Genomic DNA, 27,335 nt, shown 5'->3' with positions numbered 1-27,335 from the left:
TTTGAAGTAGTGTTCACTCTTTAGGGTTACATTCAAGTAAAATGGCCAGCATACACAACTACGTTTAGAAAAAAATATTATTACATACCTAGTAAAATACGTTCATGGTTTATCTGTTCATTATACTTTTTCTTTCTTAATAATTTATTCTTAAATTGGTAATGAGATAATTATTGTCTTTTGTTAGTCATTATTTTAATGATAGTAATTATTTATAGAAGTATTGGTATACTTTTTCTCAATTAAAAGAAATATTATACTTCTCTCTTAAAAAAAAAAAAAGCCAGACAAAATTGCTATATTTTTTTAAAGTGCTACAATATCCCATAATCATTTATTTAGTTGTAAACTATTTCACTTTCAGATTGAACTAATTTATTTTGTTAAAATATTACTAGAACTTTAAAGTGCTTGGCTAAAATTACATGAAAATTTTTTTCTTCATTACTTATAACAAATTCTTCTGAAAACTGAAAAAGGTTTGTTAAATGGACTATTAGCCATAAAAAAAGAATAGGACCTTGCCATTTGCAACCACATGGATAGAGCTAGAGAGTATTATGCTGAGGGAAATAAGTCAGTCAGAGAAATAGAAATACCATATGATTTCACTCATCTGTAGAACTGAAGAAAAAACAACTGAGCAAATGGGAAAAAAAGAGAGGGGGACAAACCAAGAAACAGACTCTTACCTACAGAGAATAAACTGATGGTTATCAGAGGGGAGGTAGGTGGGAGGATGGGTGAAATTGGTGATGGGGATCAAGGAGGGCACTTGTGATGAGCGCCTGGTGTGGTATGGAAGTGTTGAACCGCTATGTTGTACACCTGAAACTAATATTACAATGTATCTTAACTAACTGGAATTTAAATAAAAACTTAAAGAAATAAAAGAAGCTTGTTAAGAGGAGAATTTTGTTACATAAAATGCATTTCAGTTTCTAAATTTTCATTATTCTTTAAATCCAAAATAATGAATTGTAGTTTTAAATATCCGTGGTTGTATTTCTTTTGTGATATATTGTATCTCGATACCACTATTAAGGCAACCTGGACAGGCAGAAATATATCCTATGTCATGTATATGTATTAGATATGTTGTTACGTTTACATAACACTTACATATCCATGACATATATTCTGGAAATGAAAAAAAAGAGCCTATCTGTCCAGTGAACCATAAAGCCATCGAAGAAGGATCCTTGGGCAGGTCTGGCAAGGTACTAGAAATTTCCTTCCTCCTTCACTCAGGATTCATTCCATGCGCATGTAGTTTGTTCTGCTGAATTTTATCTACCTCCTCCTCTCCTTACTTTCTCATAAAAATACCTTCTACCTATCACAGTTCAGCATACGTTTTCGTTATCTGAGGCATAACCACAATTTTCTTAAGTTCAAGTGTTGCAAAACATAACCAAATGATTTGATTCTTGCTTCTTTTCTCACTGCTACTGAAGCCAAAAATATTTGGATATTCTCCCCTAACCTAATGCAATCCAGCAGAGTTTGCAGTAAAGCAAATTAGTGTTAGCTGAAAGTTACTTTTCCGTTGATTTCCGTGATAAAATTAGAACTTCAGTCTTTTGGAAGAAAATGTCTTATGGACATACTGAAAGACACTTACTATGCAAAACCTATTTAATTCATGTATTTAAAGACTTATAATGTACGCCTTTTTGATAACTGTTCAGAAATAAGGAGAAAAGTCACTGATAGCATGGTGACTTATTTGGGAAAAAAACACTTCAAAATAAATAATCTAAAACACCTCTGTAAAGCCATCAGCTTCGCCAATCTCATTTTTTTGGTTCTCATTTATAAATACAGAAATCAGTAAAACTAGGATAATGATACATTTTCAATTATCTCACAAAATTGGAGCAATTCAAATTTAGATCTACATTTTTTGTTGTTTAAAAAATATTTGTCTGCATTTTCCTCATTACTTGAACACGTTGGTTTATCATGGTTCTATGCTCGACCAAGATCACAAAGAATTAAAATCCTGAGCAATATGCATATGGTGTCTAAGGGCATTTTCCCCCCTGTCAATTAGCTAATATCCTATTACAACCAGCTAATGTGCCTGTGTTAACAATTCCCTTTATAATCAGATGTTCTATTTATTTAATTGATGCCTGTTGTCCTGGTTAGAGTGGACAGGCAAGCTTGAATAATGATAGTTGAGTCTGGTTCATGTTTATGATTGGAAATCTTTAGTAACTTGCTCTGCTTTATTGACTATAAACTTGGGGAGGTTGCACACTGTGGTATCTCCAGACACAAAACAGAGGTGATAAGATCATATTACGCAGCTCCTGACTTTAAGTTGGAATATATTTTTGACTGGTTTCACTTCTGGCAAAAGTTGTTAGTTGATTACAAAGAATGTTTGTCGTGTGAAGCTTTACAAAAGGATGCCAACTTCCATGCCCCTCCAGGAACACAGCAGGCTACACTACCTAGGGTTTTTCTGTTTCTTATAAATAAAATTGTGTTTGCTTTCCTATTTCATCCTGCTGATTCAAGATGAGTAGTGCATCTAAGGACACAAAAGAAAGTATCAACTCACCAAGATCTATACTTTTAAGCAAGCCACTGCAATAAATTTGGTAGCCTCCATACTGGGATTCAGGAAATCTGGATCACAGCTCTTTCACTGACTGAATGACCTTGAAAAGTTATTTATTTTTTCTTAACTGGATTTGAAAATGAGGAATTTTCATGATCTCTTCCAGATAAAATAATTTATGATTCTACATGAATGCTTTGGGCTCCACACCTTAATAAATTGAAAACAACGAATCACTAAGTTACTTTTGCAAGTTGTCTTTATTACAATTTTTTTTATAGTCCGTTTCATTGCAATAGAAAAATAGCATATTCACAATGAGGACGGAAAGTAGAATCTCTGGATACAAAAGAAGTGATGGCTCCACAAATAAAAATTAGTGACTTTCTCTTCCCAACAGTAGCACTGGTAAGATAAAAGCACTTTTCGAGAACGCTACAGGCACTGGCTAACAATTACGATGACTTGTACTGAAAATTCTCAATCACCAATTCCAATGAAATCTTTTGAGACTTCTGTTACCAAATTCCAGTACAGAATTATCACTATTATTATGGCTGATGATTATCATGTAATCACAGACCATTAGCATTGGAATTCATTTGGTCTAACTTGCTATCTTATGAATGAATTCCTTTAATAATGGTTTTGAGAAGTTAATCATGCAACCTAAGTTTCAACAACCCTAGTGATACAGATTTCAGAACACAGACTACTCTATGGAGTGGATTTTATTATTTCTTAAGGTAATAAATTTCATCTTTATATGGAAGCAATTTGCTCCCATTTAAGCCCACTGGCATTCTTTTTGCCCTCAAGAATCAAAAAGATTGAGTTCCATCCTTTGTCTCTCTTTTGCATTAAATTCCTTCAGTTATTTCAAGTGGTGGTCCTCTCCTCAACCTGTCTTCCTTAGAGCACCAAGCACTTTCTTGGATTTGCCTATTTTTAAAACCACAATTCTCAGAATTCTTTTCAAGCGAAAGCTCCGAAAGAAAAATAAGTCAGCACATGTTATCTCTAAAGATGACATCCCTGATCTAACTTGGTCTTTGTATTCTACAGATGAGCATACTGTATCCTGGGGAGGTGAAATACAGGTTTTTTGGCAAAGCAAGAACAAAACTCTAATTTCTAAAATTCTTTGTCTTCCATACTCTGTAGAAAGTTGGAAGTTACTTTAAAAACAAGCTAGTCAAATTCCTCATTTTGGGGAAGCATATGAGGTCTTGAGAGGGTAAGTGATTAATCCAAATATCCTATATTTCACACTTCTCTTTCTAAAATATTAGAAGAGAGTGAAAGATATCAAACTGGACATGTTGCACATAGAATACATTTTTAATAGCAGTGATAGGCAAGCAGATAGAGGTTTTCTGTTCTTGAGAGTATTGCTTAAGAATCATACATATAATCAAATAACCAAAGGATATCGCTTTGGGAATTGAATCTAAGAAAAGCAGAACAAGGGGCATATATTCATACAACCTACAAGCAACGTTTAGTATTAAAGAGAAAGAATTTATGTAGGCACTGGAGCTTCTGAGAACATAAAGTCAAACATTATAATTACCATATGGAAAATGTTCATTAAGATTATATAGGTTCATAATATATGAAGCACATCTGAAAATGGAAATCTTGGGTAGGGTCAGGGAAAAGCCATGTGGCATAAAAAGTATTCTCTGCCAGCAAATTAATTAAATTTCCAGGTTCTAGTAAAGGCCATATATTCTGTGTAGGCACTCACTAAAAGTCAGATGTGCAGGGCTTCTGAGAGAGTGCCATAATCTACTCATAAATAGAACTCACCAAGGAAAACTGACAGCAGTTTGGCATTAAGGAACACTTTACATAAATGAAACATTTACTTTGCGGGACCTTTTATTAGGGAAAGTCCGCATCTGACAGGGAATCCTTTACACATCTTCCAATGTTACTCTGTTCTACTTTGACCTCTGTGTAACATATTATTACACATTGGCACATATTAGTCAGTAAAGTCAATAATTTTATTAAGAAAATAAAACAATGATTTTGTTATGTTTGTCTTTTACTTCCACTGATCCGCTACTGATATTATTATCCACTTAGGGGTTTGTTTGTTTGTTTTTTGGTTTTTTTTTTTTGGTACCAAATTTGTTAGAATGACGAACAGGCTTTTCAGGAAAAGGTCCATCTCAGACATCAACCAAACTAAAATATGTATTCAATTCAAAATAAAAAGGTAAAACTGAAAATTCTTTTACCTTCATTAAATGTTATTTTTAAAATATTAATTCGTTTTTCTATGTTTTTTCCAGTCATTTTTATAGATAGTGATATTTATTTTATTTTTATACTGTACTATCCACCACCCAAACCATACCTTTATATTAATGTAAAAATTCAAGTCAAAGCCATATGCTGTTTTAAACTGCATCTCCCTTTTTTTTCTCTGAAGGTTTTTCCAGGCTCTTCAAATTGACCAAATATCAGAATATAAACTGTGGGAGCCCATCCTGAATTCCTTCCTCTATTAAAAAAAAAAAAAAAAAAAAAAAGCATTCACACGAAATGAATGCTAAAAGGATTTGCAACCAAGCAACATAGAGCAATTAGGAGAACTGGGGCTTTAACCTAGAAAATAATATAGAGAGAGACACTATATATGTAAACATTATGACGGAGGGCCTGTCTGAATTTATGTCTTGGAAACACTTTCCTTTGGAAAAGGAATATAACTTACTATGTGTTTTCCCAAGGAGAAAACCCAGGATAAATGGATTCAAGTTACAGGAAGATAGATTTTGGCTCAATATAAGAAAAAGCTGAGAAGTTAAAGGTGTCCCAAAGTAAAGTGAGCGACCTCTGGATTTTGTGTCACTGGAATTATTCAAGCGGAGAGGAGTGATTCTTGTAATGGCGATTAGGGATGCATGCACAATCTAAGACTAGATTGGTTGACCATAGTCTCTTAAAATCCCATGACTAATTCAGCAAACACTTATTCTATGTTCTAGGCACTCCACATTAAAAAAAAGAGAGAGATAGGAACAATATTCACAGAGCTAATAGATTGATTAATTAATTTTATGATTATCTTGAAAGAGAGTATGGTGAAGAGGGACATTTTGACTTGTATCCTAATTTTCCATCAAGCCTTGACTCAATTGTACTCTCTGGGCATAATCTTTTTAGTTCTAAGTACTCCAACTTAATGCTGAAACCCTTATCTTGGTCTCAAAAGTACAATTCCCCCAGAAAAAAGTCCTAGAAATATACAGCATTCCCAAATCAATGTATCTTAACTTGCCCTTTTTCTTTACAGCAGTTTTACTTCAAAGGAATTTCTAAGGGTGAAGGAAACACAAATTCATTAAAAAAGTTCTTTTTCTCTTCCTGCATTGATTTTGTTTTCCCTCCCAGTTTTATTTCATATTTTTTTAAGTCCTCTCAATGTCGGTGGTTTTCAATGATATGTTTCCTTCGATTTTTTTATTGCTTTTCAATTTTTTCATTTTTCCAGACTCTTAGGGATTCTTTTTTCTCAAAAAAAATTTTTCCTTCTTGATTAATCCTCTTAATCTCATCTATATTTTAACGCCACTTTTTTTTTCTTTTCTTTTCTGGTAAACTGATAAGACTCTTACCGATACGGTATGTGTCTCTTTTACTTTCCTATAATGTAAAGAAGAATTGCTCTGGTTACCTTTCCTCAAAATCTTAGAATGCATTGGTTGAATTTTCTTCTTTCCATATGAGATACAAGTATATCTATACTTCTTAACACTAGATTTGGTAAATTGTATAAAATTTAAATTAGCTTTTTTCCGCATTTGCAATCGTTTTATAGTTACTTGGTTTTTAATTACAGGTCCCAAATTTGGGAGAAAATAATGAATTACTTTGTATAATATATTTCTTACAATATATAGTGAATAATCTATGAAGCTAATAATGGTCAAGAGGCACATACCAAGGGGAAGGAAAACAGTAGAGAGAAGTATGGACGAGGGGAAGGGTCCACATGCAGGTAAGGAAGATGAACGCCTGTTTTGTAAACATACACTCATTTGTCCAACATTTAGTAAGTAACAAACACTGTGGACATAGAAGAGTTCATAAAAGGTAAGATGAAATCTTACCTCTAACAAGTCAGAGTTGAATGTGACTTAAGAGTCACAGCTTGGCTTGGGAGGAAACAGGAAAAATTACGGAAGGTACACCTACTTTAGTCAATTCTGAGTGATTGTGCCCACATGAGATTTCTTCAAGCCTCATTTTATTCCTCGAAGATAAGGATGATGATAATAATGTCTAACTTTATGTTCCTTTGTGTAGATGAATTAAGAAAATGGAGATGAAACTCATTAACATGACACCTGACACACATTAAACTCTCAGCACATGTCTGCTATTATTGTTGTGAGTGTTCCAAACAGACCTGGGGAAGGGGCCCTCCAGATGGAGAGACCCAGTTATGTGAAGGCCTGTGGGCATGAAAGATAACACCGTGTGTAGAAATGGGGTTATGGAGAACAAACAGTGATTTCAGAGCTTTATCAGAGAAGAGGCCATACATTCTTGAATGAAGATGAATGGTTCAGCCTTCAATGGCTAAAGGTTGCATTGGCAAAAATGCATGTGAATCAACATGATTTGTTTTGTTTATTGAACAAACAAGTCTTCATTATGCTATCGCTTGAAAGAACATCACAAATAATGCTGGGCACACATGCACACCTTGAGACACACATACTATTTTTTTAAGACACACTATTTTTTTAAGACACACTTCCTATTTTAAAGTGTCTGCCAACAATTTTCCTAGCCCAAAGGTAGTATTCTAGTCACATGTCTCAAAAATCCTGAGAGAGTCACAAGGGTGTAATGCAGAACCTGACATATCCCCCAAAACAAGCCCCTGCAGGAGCTAGAAGGACCAGTTCTTCTAGTGAAAAAGGAAATCAAGGAGGTGGGTGTTTCCCCGTGATGAATAAGTGTTTATGTTTTATAGGTTATGACTCTGCTGGAGTTTGAGCCCTGAGGGACCTAGCTCCTTTCAAAATACAGCAGCCTGATCAGAGGTAATCTTGGGACTGCTGCAGGAAACCGTCGCCTTCATCTCCTTCAAATGCCACCAGCTGAGTTGACGTAAAATTTTTTTTTTTTTCAGAAAGCGATTAGAATACATTTGGCTCTCCAATGTGAATGACATGGCTTTATGGGGCATTTAGATTTATTTGAACTGGTTTATACCTAATTTTCTATAATCAAATGAGTAAGCATCATTCATGTGCATGCAATTTTGTGCAATGCTTTTGAAAATCCAAATGCGATACTAATTGAATTTTGAGTTGAAATTCACAAAACATTCTCATTTTACACTTTTCAAAGGTTTGTTATATCATAATAGTCTGTAGAAGGTTGAAGGTGGCATACACATACAAGTTGCTTTTCTTTCCTACATCATCAGTTGAGGAAACTGCATAACACCTTTCCTGAAAATTGTATCATTAGTTCTTCTGTAGTCTTTACATTTAAAAAAAAAAAAAAAATTCTAACTGTGCAGGGAATTCTGAAATGCATAGCATGCCGAAATGTGTAACGATACACTCAAGTTGAATAAATCTGCCACGTGAGTAGACTCTGTGTAGTGTATAAATGCGTCTTCTGAATGTCAAGGAATTAGACTATTAATGAAGAACGCAGAGGAGGGGCTAGCGGCATTGCTTCATGAGAACCACCATACCTGTTGATTAATGGAGAGGCCTTAACAGCACTCTTCTTCCATGCGTCTTGCCATGAGGAAAGGGGAGGAAGGGAAAGGTAGTGATGGCAGCAACACCTGGGGAAGGGAGATGGGGAAATATGTGAAGGGAAAATCAGCAGCCCCTACACAACGGTGTCCATCCATAGACCTCGCCAATAAAACAATTTCCAAAAACCCTGAGCTTGGTTTCTTTCTTGCCTTTTTAAAAATCTAGATGAAATTCAAAAATAATTTATGCAAATTAGGTATTTTGACAGTTGTCAATATGAACATTCTAACAACAAGACTCTTCTAAGTCTAGGGACACAGGGGCCGCTACACATAAGCTACTATCTTATTCTTGCTTGGATATAAAGGTATAGATTTTTTTACAACATGTTTAAGAAAAAAACTATATAGGATAAACAATACCAAATATATATGTATTTCCACCCCCCACATAGTAGTAGTATTATCATTTTCTCATTCTGCCTCTACCTCATTGCTACATCACTGGCTCACAATGCATTTTCCTTTTTCTATTCTCTTGGGGGTATGTAATTCTGATATCAAAACAACTTCAAGTTGTTAATAAAAAAGAATTAAATTTAGTAGATTTCCTATACACCACAAGAGGTCAAATTAACAACACTTGTAAAAAGGTTTATGTTCTAATTATGTCTAAAACAAGACATGATTTAATCTGGACTATCTGTAGATTTTGAAGAGTAAATATATAGGATTATACAAAAAGAAATAAAATGAAAATGCTTAATAAACAGTTGGTAACAGTAAATGATTTGAATCTTAATAATGATTAATTGCTTTAATAATATCCACATACGAGATGATACCACACCTGAGAACCAAACACTGCTACCCAGTTTTGCTTTTAGTATTTGTTTTTGAAAAAAATCTTTAGCTTTGTATATTTATATTTAGAAACAAACTACATATGAAAAATGATTGCTTTACAGGATTTAGAGAAACTTATAAAAGCTTATAAAAGTGGAAATAAACTTACAAAATATATGTCTATTTTATGAAGAAAAGAAGAGGTATTCTACTGTTTGGGGTGTTGCTGATCATGGGGGAGAACGTGCATGTGGGGAGGCAGGGGGTATGTGGGAAATCTATGTTTCTTAGTGTATTATTTATGGATGGGCTGGGACATTCTTGAATTTTTGTTTAAAGACAGGGATTTTCGTGAATACATGTATGCATTCTGAATGTGATTCTACACTTTAATCCTGATGTTTAGGAATGCAGCTATCACAAAGATCTTTGGGTTTAGAAGCATGATAATCCTTTTGGTCTTGTCTTAATCTTGTTTAGACAGGGTGTCTCAAAATTTTCCAATTTCTCAATTCCTCTGGTCCTTGACACACTGCTTACTATTAGCCATCATCTCTGTTTAAAATAACATGACCCACCTAATGCTTAAGCAACAGTATTAGTCAGCCCTTGAATTGAGAAATTTAGAAACTAATTGGTTATCATAAGAGATTAACATCAAAGAATTCTGAAGGTATATGCAGTCTGGGCCTGTTGAAATTAAAAAAAAAAAAGCGACTCAAAGGAGAAAACTTAATTTTTATCTGATATGATTAAACATGATATTTTTATAGCTTTGTTTTTTCTTATAGTTTTTTATTTTGTACTTAATTTTAAAATATTGTTATTACACATAATATTTTAAAATTCAAATCTCCCTTTAAAATTAAAACCTACATATTCCAGCAATTTCAAAGTAAAAAATTAAACCTAATTATTCCTATATTTAAATATTTCTGAGTGAGTATTTTGGGATCAGTATTTTGTCCTTGGATGAATCAAATGTGGGATTTTTGCAAGCCAGAAGGAAAAAGATCCACATGCTCTTAATTTTGGACAAGATTCTTGCATCCAGCATGAAATACAGCATTGCGGGATTTTTGTATATGGCTCCCTAATATTCTAAAAATTTTATATATAGTAAATTCTTCCTTTGACCCGAAGAAGGGTAGATTATTATGATGTAATATATTTGAAAATTAGCACTATATTGTGGGAGATTCAAAAATAATCAAAGGTATACTTATGAGAAATTTTGGAAAATAAATACACATACACAAGACACAGAAGAACACTAATAGTACAATTTATCAAGATGTAACAAGTAATATAAAATGATTTAATAAATAGCTGAGTTTATAAATAACTGAAACAAAATAAAACAGTAACCAAAAAGATTAAACTGTAATTTTAAAGAGTCATGAATTCATGGAGTGGAAAGCAGAACTTTATGGAGTAAGGAGTATAAACATAAGAGCTATTTTTAATTCAAGTGTGAAAGGTAGAAGCCAGGATAATAAAATGATCACTGGTACTAAAGGGGTATTTTGTAGGAATCTGCTCACGGACAATGATGTAAGCTGGATTTTCACCTGGATAAAAACGGGGAAAAGAAGCATATGATAGGTGAAAATAAAAAGTGGATAGAGAGACGGTTTGTGATAGCTACTGAACAGCCTTGACATTACAGAGCTTGTAATGAGATTGGTTTTCCAAAAGGACAGGAATTCTCTGTCATGGAGAAGAAAGAACAATGACATCATAGAGAATACCACGTGACGGCCCATGGTAAAGTCGGACTCTTCTAATTTTTCTTTTTGGAAAAATGTGTCATCGAGATAGAAATACTGATATTAAGCTACAGATACTAAGGGCGGTGTGACTGGGCGAAGCATGCCCAGAGAGCACAATGTCTGAACTGTCACGTGGAAGAAGAAGGTCCTAGGCTTGGTTCCTGTCCCTGAGCACTACAATCTTTAGGTGGGGAACGAAACTAAGGGTCAAACGTTGTAGTGCTTGGAAGTTACAAGAGAGGAGATGAGGGGAGCAGACTTTGACAAGACATATTAAACTTCTTCTCAAAGATGGGGTAGGATATGGGTCCAGAATGGAAGGAAAGAAGCAGTTCGCAGAAAGCGAAGCTGACACAGCCTAATGCAGGATGGTGGGAAGGGGGCTGTTGAGGTCTGAAGCGAGCCCAGCCAGAATGGGCTGGGTAGTGGAAGGAACAGACAAGACGCCTGGATGTGTGGAAGAGTCACATGGAACAACATAAAGAGATCAGTTAGGCCATGAGACCGCTGTGCTCTGTTCACGTCTTAAGCCTTTCTCAAAACCCCGTGTGCCCAGTACAAAGACATCCGAGAAAAAGGCTATTCCCACACTGCGTAAACATTCCTGATAACAGTCCTGCTTTCCTTATCTATTTGTAAGGTCCGTCTTAAAAGCAAGTTTTCTTGAACAGTTAGAAACATATTTTAACTCTGGGTCTGACTCTAAAACTTCCCCACAGTCTCTCACTTTCATACCCAGGGCCCTGCCGAAGATGAGCCGTCCAGGATATTCCTCTGACGGAACCTTACTCCGGGCAGTGAGATGGGTCTGATTTTCTTTCATCCCCCATCTTGCTAAGAGCGGCTAAATAATGATCAAAACAAGCATTTTAATGATCGTAATGCTATGTGTATGGGCCGGCTAGAGAGTGGACAGGCCAGCCTGGCTGTTTGTGCTAACTCTCGCACGACACGATTAAGATCTGCCCCAGGGGCCGTGGGGAGAGGTGGAACCTGAGAACTTTTGCAGAGAAAGGAACACGGCATGTTCTTACAGCGTCCATAAAACTGCGCTACTGCAAATAGGACATTGCCCAATGCGCTTAAGTATAAAATATACAATCATATACACCCTGAATGAGATTATTAGTCAAACTTAACTACTGAGACCACAAGGAAGGAAACACCAGAAAACACAAGGGGGAAAAATGTTACTGTGTAGGCACCACCTGAAGCTTTTTTTTAATCAGTAAAAAGCATATCTGATTTAAGGTAAAAGAATAGTTGTTAATCTTTTATTCGGCTCTCATTAGTAAGTGTTAATGATGTGTTTCTAGAATCCTGCATTATATTTTGTATTCCTAAGATTTAAAAATATAGATTGCATAGTTTAATGGCAATAAAAATCAACTAAGTAAAAATGTTTACTATTAGCAGCATCCAGCTTTGGTAGAATGGTTGTACAGTGAAGAAAATCAGGAAATAGTATTCAAAAATGTAAATGTAAACCTTAGCTAGTAATACTGAAGTACATTTTAAATGAGTTTGATATGTATGCATTTAAAGTAGGGTGTATTAATGCTAGCATATGATGTTTAAGTTTTCTTAACTCTAGAGCAAGAAGGTGAAATACCCTTTTGCTTTTTTCTCTTTAACTGAAGATGTTCATTAATTTTATTTAATATTACACCCTTACTTCCTACAAATTAACACCCATAACTATAGAGTTTTGCCATATACGGATCTGGAGTTCTGATACATTTTTTGATAATTTTATTAAAATTTTAAGATTAAGTTGTATTAAAAACATTTTGTAAAGCTTCTAGCAAGTCTATAATATTTTGCTTATTTTCAAAAATCTCATGTTTTACAGATCTGCTCTCCCTAGAAATCTCACTATTTATATCTATAATAGTAGGATCCTCTCTGTCCATTAGACAAGCTAACAGGCTCTGAATACCTGATTAATTGTTGATTAATGCATTGAATAATGTTCACTTACAATTTTAATTTTAAGTAATACATGATTTCACTCCAGCGACATAATTAATATTCTAAGTTTACTTTTTATGTAAAAATACATTTTAGTGTGGATTCTGCTCATTCTCTTCTTGACTTATAATTGAGTCAATCTATAAAATGATAGAAAGCCTAAGTTCTCACTAAAGACATTCATAGCCTCTGCAACTGAAGGTTGTTATATCAGTTTGATAATTCAATTTTGCTCATCACATATTTCATGAGTGTTCAAACTGTGCTAGTCACTGATTTTAGTCAGTCGAACTTAAACATTAAGGTTTCAGGACTTCTTTAAACTCTAAAAAGCTATAGAGGACCCAAAGTGCTTTTGTCTTTATCTGAAGTATATCATCATTGATTTTCATCATATCCAAAATCTAAATTAAGATGCTTAAAAAATAATTAATTGCAAATATATTTGAAAGTTCCCATAAGTTCTCATAGAAAAAATATTCTTATGAAAAATTTATTACCATATTTTTTAAAAAGCAAAAAACCCTCCACAAGAAGGACGCTGTGATATCTGCTAATACAGATGTGTGATATACAAAGAGCCCCGGATGAGAGCATCAGCAAGGCCTCACAGAAGAGGTCATAGCTGCAGTCAACTTTAAAGAAAAAATTGGTCCGCAGGAAAGCGATGCAGATGAAAGAGGTTAAGGCCATTTCAGTGAAAGAAGGGCACGACTAGACACAGCAGGTTGTAATAGCAAGAACACGGTGCTTTTGTTTGACAGATTTTCTTCAAACTCCATCTCAGCCACTCACTGGCTACGTGACTTTGAGCAAATCACCGAAGATCTGTGAGCCACAATTTGCTCCCTTGTGAACTAACAAAATCTACATGTTAAGAATGTCCCAAGGATTGAAAGATGTAAAGTATTTTCACGTGTGGCAGTTAAGTAGCACACTCAGTAATACACCATTTTTGGTTGCGTATTTAAGGATAGTGAACTGGTTACCATCCTGAGACCGCGGTGTACGGGAGGTGTGGGAGAGAGGATAGAAGTTATAGACAAGAGCGGAGGGGCAGCAATGAAGCAGAATTGTTACACAGGTTCAACTGTTCAAGGTTTTGAGGGATTTAAAAAAGAAAACAGAAATACAGTAATATAAATAGAACTACCTTGAGAACTTCAAAGAGAATCACTTCTCATGCAGACCTTAGCAAACGCATCGAAAATCTTGATTTCCACTCAGTATCTTTCTATTCTCTCCCAGGAAGGAAGGGGGGAGTAAAACAAACTACAATTTTAGAAAAAAACATAATCCAGGATCTCCATAAATATAGAAAGAAATGTGTAAATAATAACATAGATGGTAGAAAATTTACTTAAGACAGAAATTAAACCAATCTCTTCTATGGCTTATAGAGGTCCCCTTGGGCTGAATCTTATAGTTGTCTTAGAAATCAGATTTCAATTCTATTTTAGTAATAAATGAATGAATGAATGAATAGATAGTTAATTCCATACGAGAAATATAATAAGCATTTGAACTAGCGATTGTGATGTGATGTCTCAACCTGTAGATGATAATTAGCAGATACATAAAGACCACCCATCAACGTCAATTTATCTAGAAGATACTTTTATTGATAGTGTGGTATGCAAAGAATATTATAATTTTTTCCCCTTTGTTAGGTGTGTACCATCCAGATGTTATCTTTGATGTTCAAGGCCCTTGATGGTTAAAAAGAACAATTTCTGAACTACAAAATAAAGATTTTCTATTGATACACCTTACTTCTATCAACTAGGACAGGGAGGAGAAAAATATACTTAAAGAACATGGTTTTGAAATACAGAATATACTCTTCACCAAGACTCAGGTTTAGAACTTTATGAAACATAATAAATATCCTAGCCCACGTATAAACACTAATTGTCGTACACACCAATGATCAGTAAAAACAATACGAATTTTAGGTGAGAAAGTTTGTAATACTCTACAAAGACTTTATGATTAGCCTGTCTCTTTTTGAATATGGTATATTTTACACTGCTCATTGTGACTGATTTCTCCACCACCACAGTACAACCCAGACCGTTATCAGAAGAACAAGCAAAGAAAAAGCATACAAGCCAAGGTGATAATGGAAATCATGGGTGGACCTTGGCCCAGAGAATATTAATTTATTCTTTAATTAATTAGGCAAATATTTATTGGACATCTATTCTATGCCAGGCACTGCCCTAGCAGCTGGAGATACAATAAACAAGAAAACATGGCCTCTCCTGCATAGATGGTATGATACTTAATAAAAATAAAAATGTATAAATAAATAAATTAGTAAGTAAATAAATAAATTCCACTCAATGCACACACAAATAATTCTAGAGCTTGTTTTCAAGATAATTTTGTTGCAAACATTACATATCATAAAAATTAAACCATGCTCTTTATAACCTCTCAAATCCTAACTTTGTAGATATAGTAAAGCTCTGTATCCAAAGAGACAGATATCTAACTCGCCCTAAATCTCACCACCCAAGACTTACAAATGATTTGTCCTAATGGCTGAAATTAAATGTCAGATGATAATTTTTACCCTCATTTTTCTACAGAAGGGGTTGCTGTCATCAACTTTCAGTGATACTTGGAGCATAGACGCCCCCTAATCAACCAGCCTTTCCTCCAGCATGATTTGCTTATAGTTTACTCACTGAAATGTTTCTTTTCTTTATAACATTTTTGCTATTTCCCTCCTTTTAGTACCAACCACCATATTCTAACTTTGCCAAGTCAAACAACAGTTGTCAATTCTGAATGAATTTTGCCACATAAATGTAATGATCTACTAACGATTGGGAAACTTTTTTTTGGTCAAAAACCCTTCAGTTTTGAATAAAATTAGCAGAAGCTATGCAAAACCATTTTGAGTTTACTAATATGAAAATGAAACAAAATGGATGATTTCCTTTACAGAGTTGAAAGAACTGCACTCTGCAGTGTTATTTATAATTTTGAACCTCAAGGAATGATGATTCACAGATATGAAGAATGGAAGGAAAACAAAACAGTCTGTTCACCCTATCCTTTCTTTGAAAGACTTGCACACTGTTGTTAATGTATTTTAATATATTTTTAAAACACGAGTTGTTCTTTGACTACGACTCAGACACTTGAAAAAACTTTTTTTTTTTTTTGGTAGTATTTTCTTTTCAACACATTTATGTACGACCAAAGAGATACGAAGCATGCTCTAAGTTGCAATTCGGTTAATACACAAGAGCACTTGTCTTTTAATACTGTCATTTAAATGACACGGAGGAAAATGTTAACTTTGGACAATGCCATTCCTTCAAAGCATATATCTTATTTCGTTATATATGTGTGAATCTCTAATGTTCTAGTTCAAACCTATAAACTATGGTTTACTCTTGAGAAATCTGACAGATGATAAAAGTGCAAGGATAGTACAGGCCCACATGTTTTTATACTTCGGCAAATTTCCTGATTTCTTTTTATTTCAATCAACTCTCTGAATTGGTTGACTAGCATCGTATTTAATAAACAGCGTGGGGGGGGGGGTGCTGCTAATATACGTAAGAACCTGTTCTCTCTCCCTCACCTCCAGCATATACGCTCTTTTTATGCCAGTCAAGTAATACATTTCCTGGATGGGAGGGGGACTTGAAAATAAACCATATGCCGCATGGATTTTATTGTAAAAATAACAGCTATGTTTATTTTAAGAAAATTGCATAAAAAGAAACTAAATATTTGTCTTCGTATACTCTATATGTATATAATCCACAACATAGGTTTTTGTACTTCGCCGTTATATATTTTTTTCTAGTTATAAAAATATAATTTTATAAAATCTTATATTGTATGGCTAAACCTTTTTGGGTCTTTCAAATATTCCATTAGCATATCAGTTCATGGGGGGTTCATTATAAGAAGAATCCTGAAATCACCTTTTTGAAAGATAAAATTTTACTGGCCAAATACACTAAACTTCTTAATAGAGCTTCAGTCAAAATCAATTCAAAAAATGGGACGATAAAAGCTTTTTAAAAGTTTCAGACAAAAAAAAATATACTCTTTGAAATGTGGACCAAAACTTTTAAAATAATTCCTAGGAGATAAAGAAAGAAGTTAAAGATGTTTCCCTATGACAAATGGACGCCCAGGGAGTTCGTTATAGCCCTGAGTCCCTCTCTTGGCCTATAGGCCAATATTCGTCATTCTGGGGGGATCACTGGTCTCATATTCTAGGCCCTTCCTTGTTTATCAAGCTTGGTGTGTTTTTCCTCTAACATAAATCCAATTAACTCCCTACTCCTAAGTGCCCCTTCTATTCCTTGCCAATAAAAAGAACAGGTAGGGGAAAACAGTACATCGAAAGAGATAAGCATATGAATATTACATACTGTGTGAGAGCAAGTATTTCCAAAATAAATGCATATTCTAAATTTTCCTACATCAAATTTAGATTTGCAAAGTCAGGCCATGCATGATTAGAAATGCTGAAGGCATACCTCTACAGTGGTTCATGCTTTCGAGATTTCAAATTACAACAGCATCCCATTTTTACAAGGCGTTACTAGAATATTCTCCAATGTGTATATTAGATTTCTTTATGGAGACAGTCATGTTCCTACAAGCCATAAATTTAATAAATCACCAGATATATAACTTTCATTCTCACATTTACATTACCAAGTATTTTATGGAGCAATTTTCTTAGTCATAGCAGTGAGACTGTTCAATAATATAAATAAATAAATAAAATACTATTTCAACATAAAACCCTTAACTCTAAAAGAAAATAACTATGCTGGAGTCTCACAAGAATACAATCCACTATTACGGAGAACTCCGTTATCAGGAGGGTCTATCTTGGATTGCCTCCATGAAGGTTTATTACGAGGAGTATCAGAAGGGCGTTATTTTAACAAGCATTGCAGAAGCCAAGGACAGTGATGGCTGGGTTCTAGTGCAGAGAGAAAGAGCATGAAAAGCCTAATATATCACAATGCTGAAATTGTTATTATAAATAACTGGGACATTTACATCACATTTTCATACATTTTCAACAGAAACTTGAAATACAAACACTGTCAGCTTTGGTCTCAGGCACAGAATTTCTTGTCGAGACCTGTCGCTGTGTGTTAACAGTGCCAGACCTAAGGGTTCCCGGGGATTTTTAGGCTTTTATTAAAAAACAAAATCCCTTGCAAGGAAAACCAGACCTTTAGGTATAAAGGACAGTTTGAAATAATGAAATATTTGAGTGATCCGCTGGAAAAAAACCTTGAAGCAATATGTGAGAATATTCTAAGTTGGCATACAGCTATTTTAACTTAATCAATACAATCCATAAATCTATTGTGGAAACATAGATATTCACCTTATTCTTGAGGGAAGAAAAGCAGTAGAAGGCATTAGAAAACTATAGCCATAAGTTAACCTTACAGTCTTTTTGTTGGTATATTATATCAAGAATTATGTTGAATTCCCGGTTGGCATGTTAAGCAATGAGAGCATTTAAAATGATCCAAATTTTAAAGAAATACGTACTACAAATATTCGATCTGCCATTTAATAAAGTTTACTTTAATACAGAAAATTTTACTCATTTTAAAATATGAAGTCTCAACATGTTAGGAGTTTAAAACTAATGAAACTACGGACCTTAACAGAACATTTCTAAAATAAAATCTTCCTGAAGGCGTAATTTCTTATTCAAATTACCTCCAAGATATGCGTTAGCCTTCTTAGCCCAGCATATCTGGGATGGTGTGTGTATATGCATGAGTGTGTGTGTACGTGTGTCTGTGTATGTGTTTCCCAAGTGAGCAACGCTGAGATTCCCTGAAGTTTGCTTATGAATTTCAGAGGGAGCATCTGAAATATAGAGTAACTGGAAAGTCAGATTCTCCACATGTTGAGCCATTAAATAAAATATTTGTCCTCAAAACTGTTCAGGAAGGCACATTGGGTAGAAGAGAGTTCATGAAGTCCAATCAATAAGTACGCTGGCTAAATGAAGTGCAAAAAATATTATAATGGATCCTTTGGCTCTTTGAAATCAATGGTAGGAGCCTTCGTTTAGAAAGAATGTGTAGTCTGGGCAATAACATGCAGCAATATTTCTCAAGCTGCTAAAATGAGAAAGGCTCACAGGCAGGCTTCTCTCCATGTAGCTATATTACATTTCGGTTCTTTTCTTCTCCTATCAAGGCAAGACAACTGCCTTTACCACCTCAGAAATGCCATGCCTTCTTCCCGTAGGAGGAAATGAAGGCCATGGCATTGATGCTAGAACATATATAGTAATTACAAATGGGCAGCAGGGGCAAATGGGGGCTTTCCATTGCTTAATGACTAGGTCCATTATTAGCAAACTAAATATGCCAGCTTTTCAGTGAAAATAGACGTGTTACTTAATCCTACACTGAAATATGCACCATCTTTTATGCCTGTGTATTCCTAAATACATGAAGTGATTCCATATGTCAAATTAAAAATATATATTCTTATTTTAGTATGAAAAACAAATGACAATATTGTAAATGCTACCACCAATGGAGTCATCAATCTACCTCTGTAAGCCATATCTTCTTGCTGCGATTAAAAGATTTAACAGGTATGCGATTAAAAGATTTAACAGGGTATAATACCTGAGTAGGAAGGACTTGGAAATTCCTTCTTGCAGATGAAATATATGCCCTTTAACTTGTTACGCCAGTGATTTCAAAATTCTTTTCCAATTTATCTTAATTTGTTACTCTATCTAAGGAAGTTTCTTGTTCCTTTTTCTTTTATTCGAGTAACCTAAGTCATCATTCCACTGAAAAGTTCTTTTTTTCCTGTTTTTATTTTTGTAAGATTTTATTCATTTATTTGAGACAGACAGAGAGGAGAGATAGCAAGAGAGAGCACAAGAGGGTAGGAGAAGGAGAAGCAGGCTCCCCAGGAGCAGGGACCCCAAAGTGGGGCTTGATCCCAGGACCTCGAAGCATCTGCCTTAGGCTCAAGTCCTGATCCCATGGCCCTGGGGTTGAGCACGGACTTCCCTGCCCAGCAGGGAGTCTGTTCCTCCCTCTCCCTCTGACCTTCCCCCATGCTTGTTCTTTCCCTTTCTTCTTTTTTTCTTTCCTTTCTTTCTCCCTTTCTTCCTTCCTTTTCTTTCCTTCTTCTTTCTTTCCTCCCTCCCCCCTTCTTTCTTTCTCTTTTTCTTTCTTTCTCTCTGTCTCTCTCTCGAATGAATAAATAAAAATCTTTTTAAAAAGTGAAAAAAATAAATATGTCATAGGGAGGTAGGGGGCTTATGTTGCAGTTAAAAACATGTGTGCCCAAGTCTTGAAATAGCTAGGATTTTTTCTAATTTGATTGTGTAATATAAAAATCATATTTAACACAATCTAATAGTTCTGAATATATTGATAGCAATATGGGTATGAAAGCATTTTTCCTATATTCATCCTTTAAAGAGGACTTTTTAAAAAAATCTCTGAGAGTTTGTTCATCTAGCCTAAGTTTTTAGCTTATTTTGAAATTTCCAACATTACTGAGACAATATTAAAAGTATTAAATAAACTGTTCAAACATCTTTTTAGGACTTACTTTACTGAATGGTTTGCATAATTAAAAAGCTAATTGCTTTGTTTCTACAATCTTTAGGAGTCATGGGACCAACTCCAGAAGCAGGCTGCTAATGCTATATTTTCTTATTCATGTGCATAATTCCATTGAGGGAAGTACCTTCCCTACCTTGGAGGAGGGTGCAATGATGTGTGTGTGTGTGTGTGTGTGTGTGTGTGTGTGTGTGTGTGTGTGTGTAGAATGAACTACCAACGAGATACAGGCATAAGGAACAGAATTATCAGATACAACCAGTGAATAAAGCAGCTGGTATTAATCCCTACCCTATTTTGTGTACTATATTTTGTTAAGCAGCTCATGATATTGACTCTATTATTCTGTTATTCTGAAGAGAAAAAAAATCTATTACCCTTTTCCTGAATTTTATGATATAAAAACTTGCCTATTTCACTTATGATCCCAGGTCTCAACATTTACGTCAAGCCACGAATTAGAGTGTTTTTTAATGATGAAATATAATACTGCTTTTCCAAAATTACAAAGAAAAATGCACCGTGTTTTATAAATCACACAATAAAAAGAGGAATTCTCATAATGTCCCTGAAAAATAGGTAAGGAATGGCTTTCTGCCTGTCTTAGATAATGACACAATAAGATCAATGATTTGCTCAAAACTACATAACAAACTAATGCTTCTACTAAATATAAAATAAAACTAATTTCTACTTAAAGATGCTTTTAGAATAGAACTAATTATCACAGCTACAATAGGTTTCGTGAACATTGAATGCAGTAATGCAAATACAGCCCTACGGAGCTAATAGCAAAAAGCAAGAATGATAAATAATAACAACTCCTATGTATTGAATACCTAGTGTTATCAGTTATTAGCCATAATTTTACATATCTTCTTCCTGGTATCATCATCTACAAAACGCAGATTATATTACCTTCCTCAGTGATTCTACAAAGCAAATGAATATGCGGAACCCTCAGGTTAGCACTACTGTACCATAAAAGTATTAGTTTATTATTTCAATTTACCTTACCCTTTTTATCATTTATTTTTAGATACTTAATAAGGATACTATTTCATCATTCCAATAAACCTTAATGTAGGACTAATACCCACTTTATGGTATATTTTTCTTTTCTGGGGTTTCTCGCTTTGTGTGTTTATGTGCGAGCGGGAGTGAATAAGTCTGTAATTCATTTGTGACATTAGAAATACTTCATGATGACTTCCCTTTAAAATCCTTTCAGCCCTTTATGCTTGAACTGTATTGTAATTGGGGTGTTTTGCACTATACTCTGAAAATTATCTCAAATACTCCATAAAAGTTGATTTCTACATTTATAAATATATTTGGCTTAATTAGCAGCTTAAGTGGAGAAGCGACTAAAGTGCTATGAATCGGGGCCTAATTAGCAGAGTGTATCCATACTCTGATTGGCGATCGTCGTTACAAGGCTTTTCTTACTGCCATGAATATTTGAGAGTCGTCTGTAATCTCAGAGTTTTAAGAACTGTTCTGCTGCTGGGCGCTGAATGATCTTTAATAATTATTTGATGAATATCTCTGTGAGTTACTGGTTTCTGTCATTTACTACTCTTTCACAATAAATCCAGGAAAATATATGCAGGCCTCTTAAAGACAGAAGCCACTTAGCTGCAGAAAATAAATTTGAAACTATTAATAAGTTTTGTCTCCGGTTTTCACAGAATCATATTAAATATTGGCATTTATTCATGATACACAGAGAGCCATGTACTCTTAGCCTTGAAAACCAATATGGATCTCAAAAGGGGCCAGGAAACAACTTACCTTTTGGGCAAAATATGTGAAGCCAGTGAACATTTTTGTAGGCAAGAAAACAATCACGCACTTACTAAATATTATGACATTGCAAGTTTGACGTGGAAAAGAAAAGGCTGTGGAACCAGAAAAAAAACAGGAAAGTATATATAAACAAGTGAACATAGTAAAGTACTAACCTGATATAATTTTATTACATGCTAACTACCTAAAAGTGTATGTTCAGGTATAACTGCACACAACCCTTTAAGGAAGAGAAGAGAGTAGTTATTATAATTCTTGTTCCCATTCTATAAGTGAGTGAGGTCTTATGGGTCTTGATCCAGCTTCCCTTCCTGAAAATGTGGTGGAGCTGAACAAAGGCTCAAACTTCTGGCATCAATTCTTTGCAAATGTATGTATTATATATATAAATATACATATATATATTTACATGTATATAAATTATGCATAATATTGACATATAATTCTTATATAGTATTATCATGTATTATACATTATAACACATAAGAATTACATTAGATTTAAGGATATTTTTAAATTGAAAATTTATAAAACAGACTTTTCTAAAAAGTTATCTCAAAAGGAATACAGAGACTTGGTCATCTGAAATGACTCAAACATAATGACTTTTGGTAAGGAAAATGAATCACTTGATCCTCGAAATGTCACAGATGAGGTATTACAAGGGACAAAATGTGTATGGGATGGTGAAGTTGGGAAAGATAAAGATGTAAGGTTATTAGAATGCATAAAATAATTAAAAAATATGAAACCTCAGAGTCAATCTGTGGGACAGTCCTCTAATACTCCTTTAGGAATGAAATGTCAGAGAAATTCAGAACTTTTCATTTGGGTAAAGAAGAGTAATGTATTTTCCCTAGTATTTTCAAAAACTTAAAAAAAAAAAAAAGCAAAGGCTAAGTAATCAAGTCAAAAGTCCTGTACTTTGTGCTCTGAAATAAAATGTAGTTACTTAAGAAAAACACACATGGGGACCTCTAAACCCATGGACAATTGATAGAACTAATTTAATAGCTACTTGACCCTGAGGACATAGGTAATACTCAGACCCGGGCTACAAAAGAAAAGCATGTGCGTTTGATTTCACAAAAGAGGATAAAAACAGTCTGGGGCTGAAATAGGCAGGAATTAGATTTTAGATCTTCATTATTCTGGGAGAAAGAGATGAACCAATGTTGTCCAGGAGACTAGAAGTGCCTGTCAAAATTGAATTCTCAAAGAACTAGTGAAGGCTGAACACAATTGATCACACCAAATAAAGGGGAGGAAGCTTAAGGCGAAGAACTCTGATAAAATATGGTTCTCTGTGAACATGTTGCTTCCAATCACCTGTTTAAAGATGATGTATGGTTAACATTGCCCTGGCCAAAGTGAAGGGAAAAAATAAGGGTTGGTCCCTAAAACTCAATTTCCTCCAAGTATTTGTATAATTGAAGATTGGATTTATTTTAGGTGAGAATCATCTGAGAAATTACGAGTGTAGAAATAACGATGTTGAAAATTGCTTATCCGCCTGGGAGATGTTTTTGATACACAGTTTTAAGTGTCAGGTGTCACCCACTCGAAAGTAACAGCAAGGTAAACAACAGATCTGATAAATAACTGGCTGACTGTTTAGATCATGCAAAGACACCTTACAGAATGGACCAGAAGCGAGGAGGGGAAATAAGTCTGCCTATATAAACATGCTTAAAGCTGATAATGAAAAAATAATGTACATATTTTAAGAAAAAGTATGCAAACTCCTTAAGAGATGGCCTTAAAGAGAAAACAAACAACAAAAACAACAAACACAAGGTAGGGACACAGGATCTCAATTGGTGCTCAGTCCTAAAAGATGCCCTGAATCTAGGGAGACAAAGCCATCTATTTTTCAGGAGATGATCCATTCCATGGTAGATGTGTTTCAGCAGACTTCATCTGGCCCCAATGGGTCTGGATGAAGTCCCTCTTCTGATCTCACCCTCACCAGGCAATCTTTAAAGAGATATGCTGACTTGCCTTGGGTCTCTTTAGAGATAAAGAGTACTCTCTGGGAGAAGCAGCAGGGATTTTCCTATTTTTGAATGGGATATTCTCCTGCTCAAAATTTGATAAACTGATGCCCAAGTTTGAAATCAGGATCTTGTAATATTGTTAATTGGTCTTGGCTCTGTACAATTCTGTGCACTGATAAAATTTTGATTTGGAGATTGAGGGGGAAAAAATTGCCAGGTAACACCCAGAGTCCATCTGGTATCCAGACAGGTAGTCTTTTCTTGGCACACCCTACATTCAAAGCTTCAGGACAATGGAGAGTGCATATGCCAGGCCAAAAAATTGGTATTTCTAGAGATTTCTGATAAACCAAGTAAGTGTATGTGTGATTAGATAGGAGTTGCATTTTTATTTGGAAATTATTATGCAGCAATTGGTTAGATTATCTTGGGCTGGAAGAGACAAATTCTATCAATAAAGTCTCTAGTCATAATTCCTACTAAGCAACAATGAACACAAAGAAAGGAGAATAAATTTATGTGACATTGATGGTTGACCTTCCTTAGATAAAAACAACATCAAAAGTGACATCTGCCTGGCAAATCATTATTGGTAAGTCTTTGCACATAATGTATTTGGAGGCATTTCTTCCCCTGCATGGTGTACTAGCTGTGGTAAGCATCTCTGACATTGCATTTCTGCGGTGTTGTTTATATATAAAATAGCCTGGATTTGGACAGTCCTTGTACTAAGTTGTTTGAATTTATTTTTCAAGCAAGTTCTATTTTCATTATTTTCTGCTTTGAAGCGTATCTATTTGCACAGTATTACCAACCATTGATAGCACCCTTACACTGTCAGGAATCCTCTAATTACAAAATAAAAATGTTTGATGATGACCAGGAAAATGTTATTATTGGATCTCAGCAAAAAAGCAATTTAGTCAGACACTATTTAAATTTCAAGACAGTGAGATGAACAAATGATGGCCTAGTATAAAGTGAAATATAAAAGTGATATTAGAGGCCAAAACTCATTTTAAAAAGTAATTAATATATTACTCGAGGAAATATAGCAAAAGCTGTTACACAGAAATTTCAGACTCTGTAGTACATTCAGTAAATTTTGTAAAAATAAAATAATAATTCTGAACAATGGGAGCATAAGATGATTAGAAATTCATCAAGGAGCACCTGGGTGGTTCATTCGGTTGAGCATCCAACTCTTGGTTTTGGCTTAGGTCATGATCTCAGGGTCAGGTGATCGAGCCCCACGTCAGGTTCCATGCTCGGCACAGAGTCACTTGAGGATTCTCTCCCTCTCCCTCTGCCCCTCCCTCCTCTCTCTCTCTCTCTTTCTCAAAAAAATAAATAAGTCTTTAAAAAAAAAAAAGAAATTCATTAAGATTGCTGTCAAGGGATGCAACACAACCCTGCCTTTAATAATGACATTATAATGAACTTGTTTGATCTGAAAAAATATTCTCAAGTGTGTTTTTACACTATACTTCCTGGTCTTCAGCTTTCTTAGTCTCACTTCTACTGAATTTCTATCAGAAACATTGGGCCCTTAGACCACATAACTAAATTCAGCAATTTTTTTGGACACCCGTGTGTAGGGATTATTCCAGTTCTATCATCCTATGGTGAACAAGGCAAAGGCCCTGTCCTCAAGCAGCTTACAGCATCATCAGAGAAAAGAATGTATAGAATAATTGTATCTCTCAGTTGGATCTTCTAGTCCTTTTCCTTATCAAGCTCTGCATGATCATTTATCTGCTTTCTTCATCTCTGCATCACTGGACATTTGATAACCACTACTCTCTTAATTCTAAGTTTCCCCTCAGCCTGCCACATCTTGTTATCGCTTTTTAAAAATATCATTCACAGGCACCTTCACTGTAACTTACTTCTCCATGATTCTTTTATATTTCAATGTTTTTTTCAGATTCCATGTTGGGTATCATCTCTGCTCAGTGGTATATGTTTCATTGATGGTCTCACTATTCCCAAGATTTCATAATCACCAGGAGCTAGTGACTCCAAAAACTATACTTCTGTGATTTCTGTATACTCCCTAGTTTCAGGTGGACATTTTCGTTGGCCTGCTAGATATCGTCTGAATTTTTCAAAGGTAACTTAAAGTCCACATGTCTTAATCAGATTCATTCTCCTGGAAATGTGCTATTGTTTCCATTTCTCCCAAGTTGGCAAAAAAGCACCACTGTTTCCCCACCCTCTCAGATTGATGTCCTTGACATCGCTCACTATTCTCTGTAAATTTACCCATACTTCTCTTAATCAAATCCCTACTTACCCATCTTTCAGAGCCTGGCTGTGGTTTTTCATATCCCCAACTCATCATCCTGTGGTTCTGGTAGCATATAACCTCTCCATAGAGCCTCCCGTGCCTTTACTTTTAAATATCTACGTCTGCACACGTCATTCTCCACCACAATAGTCAAACGCTTAGGAGGCAGAGAGCATGTCTTATTCACCTTTGGATCCTTCATGGGAATTTGCACAGAGTAAATGCTCAACAAATGGTTATTAACTCAATGAATTCTTGGAGTGTTCCAAATTCCCTGCTCATTGTATACAATTTTCAGCTATGACAGCTATGACCTTTTGCTACAAATGCTGGGTTGGTGAAATTCAGCCTCATACTGAATAAAAACAATGGGCATAATTCAGTTTAGACTCTATGGTTCATAGGAATGCAACCTCAGAGAAGCTTACCACTCTCACATCATATGTGGGTTCCTGATTCCCTCATCGACATAGATGGTGAGCATTTCAGAGCAGAAATAAAATTGTAAAAGACATATTTTATAATAAAAATGAACACAAAGACAGTTGTTAAACAGCAGGTTACTGTTTTACTATCTTTTATTACCAATACATTTTATAGCACTTGCCACAGTTTCATTTGAATACCCAGTATCAAAAATTAGGGTTGTTTTTTTTTTTTTTTTTGAGATTATCGTATTTTATCTATCGTATTTAGTTGAAAATCTGTTTAAAGGAAGC

The 27,335-nt window shown here is 34.8% G+C and overlaps 1 protein-coding gene across 7 annotated transcripts in view; it reads right to left on the bottom strand.

Moving 5' to 3' along the window:
- Positions 1–27,335, bottom strand: part of PCDH7 (protocadherin 7) — a 408,598-nt gene that overhangs the window by 183,295 nt on the left and 197,968 nt on the right. For 2 of the 7 annotated variants that reach the window (XM_044387652.3, XM_048212096.2), the window contains exon 3: positions 8,307–8,402. The exons of 3 other annotated variants lie outside the window; for them this stretch is intronic. In XM_044387652.3, coding sequence (XP_044243587.1) covers positions 8,314–8,402 — 89 coding nt within the window. In that variant the 3' untranslated portion in view covers positions 8,307–8,313. Of the gene's footprint in view, positions 1–8,306; positions 8,403–17,418; positions 17,538–22,314; positions 22,422–27,335 lie in introns of those variants that run through there. 2 more of the 7 variants (XR_008958477.1, XM_057309847.1) reach the window with 2 other exon arrangements.

Source organism: Ursus arctos, unplaced genomic scaffold (genome assembly GCF_023065955.2).
Source record: "Ursus arctos isolate Adak ecotype North America unplaced genomic scaffold, UrsArc2.0 scaffold_9, whole genome shotgun sequence".
NCBI lineage: Eukaryota > Metazoa > Chordata > Mammalia > Carnivora > Ursidae > Ursus > Ursus arctos.
This window is presented reverse-complemented; position numbering and strand designations above follow the sequence as displayed.